A 1,355-nucleotide genomic window follows, 5' to 3' on the forward strand; every position below is an offset into this window, starting at 1 on the left:
ACGGAGCTGCTGCTTGAACCTTCTCACACACACAGAACTCCCAAAAAGGTGTTTTATTTCTTAAAAGGGGCAGCAGAGGTGTCTCACAGAGTCACCAACCAGTTCCTCTGGAGGGACAACAATGGGGCAGAGAGGCCGAGGCCTTCCCCTGATAAGAGCATCAGAAGAGCCCTGCTGGGTCAGACCAGGGAGGGTCCCTCTAGTCCAGCCTCCCATCTCACACAGGGGCCAGCCAGTCCCTCTGGAGGGCCAGCAACAGGGCAGGGAGCCCCTGAGGTTGCCTCCTGGCTCTGGGATTAAGTGGCTTCGTGATAGACGTTTCCTCCATGAATCTACCTAATCCCCCTTTAAAGCTGTCTATTCAGGTGGCCATCACTCCATCCTCTGGCAGAGAATTCCACATTTTAAGCACTCTCTGTGTAAAGTAGTATTTTCACCCTAAGCCTACATCCCCATCAGTTTTATTTTTCTCTAATGATAGCCTGTCCTCTGTGGTTTGAAATCTTCCTTTATCCACTTTATTTCTAGTTGGGATTGACCTGTAGGTCAGAGGAGCAGAGGAAGGGAGGAAGGATGGAAGGAAGGAGGGAAGGGAAGGAAGGAGGGAGGAAGGGAAAGAAGGAAGGAAAGAAAGAGGGAGGGAGGGAGGGAAAGAAGGAAAGAAAGAAAGAAAGAAAGAGGGAGGGAGGGAAAGAAGGAAAGAAAGAGGGAGGGAGGGAGGGAAAGAAGGAAAGAAAGAAAGAAAGAAAGAGGGAGGGAGGGAAATGAGGGAAGGAGTGAGGGAGGGTAGAGGCGAAGGTGGGCAACGCTGCCAGTCTGCAGAGCGGCCCAGACCAGGGGCAAGGGCTAAGTGGGGAGGCAGCCCCAGCACCCGCCTGGGAACGGGCAGCAATCCGGATCGGCCTCCCCTCCCCGCCACTCACCAATGAACTCGATGGCTTCGGGGAAGAACTGCGACAGGTTCTGGCTCCAGTGGTCCGAGATGGGGATCTGCTTGTAGTGGAAGTCGCCGTTCTTCTCGAAGAGGTTGGGCAGGTTGGGCGTGACGTTGAGGATGTAGTGGATGCCCAGCTTGGCCAGGGTGTCCATGTTGGCGGAGTCGCGGGCGCTGCCCAGGTAGAGGTTGGGCAGGATCTGCACGGGGAAGGAGGGGGGGCTGGCCCCCTCCGACTCCATGCCGCCGCTGCTCAGGGGCTCCGACTCGGCATCCGAGCAGTCCGAGCTCAGGCTCAGGCCCCCCAGCCCCACCACGGAGGCCGCCAGGGGCACGGGCGAGTTGCTGGTGCTGGCCGGGTCGAGGTTGGTCTCGCAGAGGTGCGGGCACTCGGCTTGGAACCTGCTGAAGCCTCCTGTGC

The 1,355-nt window shown here is 57.6% G+C and overlaps 1 protein-coding gene across 1 annotated transcript in view; it reads right to left on the minus strand.

The window, feature by feature from the left end:
* Positions 1-846: 846 nt before the first annotated feature.
* The window catches only part of DUSP9 (dual specificity phosphatase 9), a 6,779-nt gene continuing 6,270 nt past the window's right edge, over positions 847-1,355 (minus strand). The window contains exon 2 of the mRNA XM_015423619.1: positions 847-1,349. Within this exon, the coding sequence (XP_015279105.1) occupies positions 847-1,349 (503 nt within the window). The remainder of the gene's footprint in view (positions 1,350-1,355) is intronic.

The sequence above is a fragment of the Gekko japonicus genome, unplaced genomic scaffold, assembly GCF_001447785.1.
Source record: "Gekko japonicus isolate JY-2015 unplaced genomic scaffold, Gekko_japonicus_V1.1 scaffold5692, whole genome shotgun sequence".
NCBI lineage: Eukaryota > Metazoa > Chordata > Lepidosauria > Squamata > Gekkonidae > Gekko > Gekko japonicus.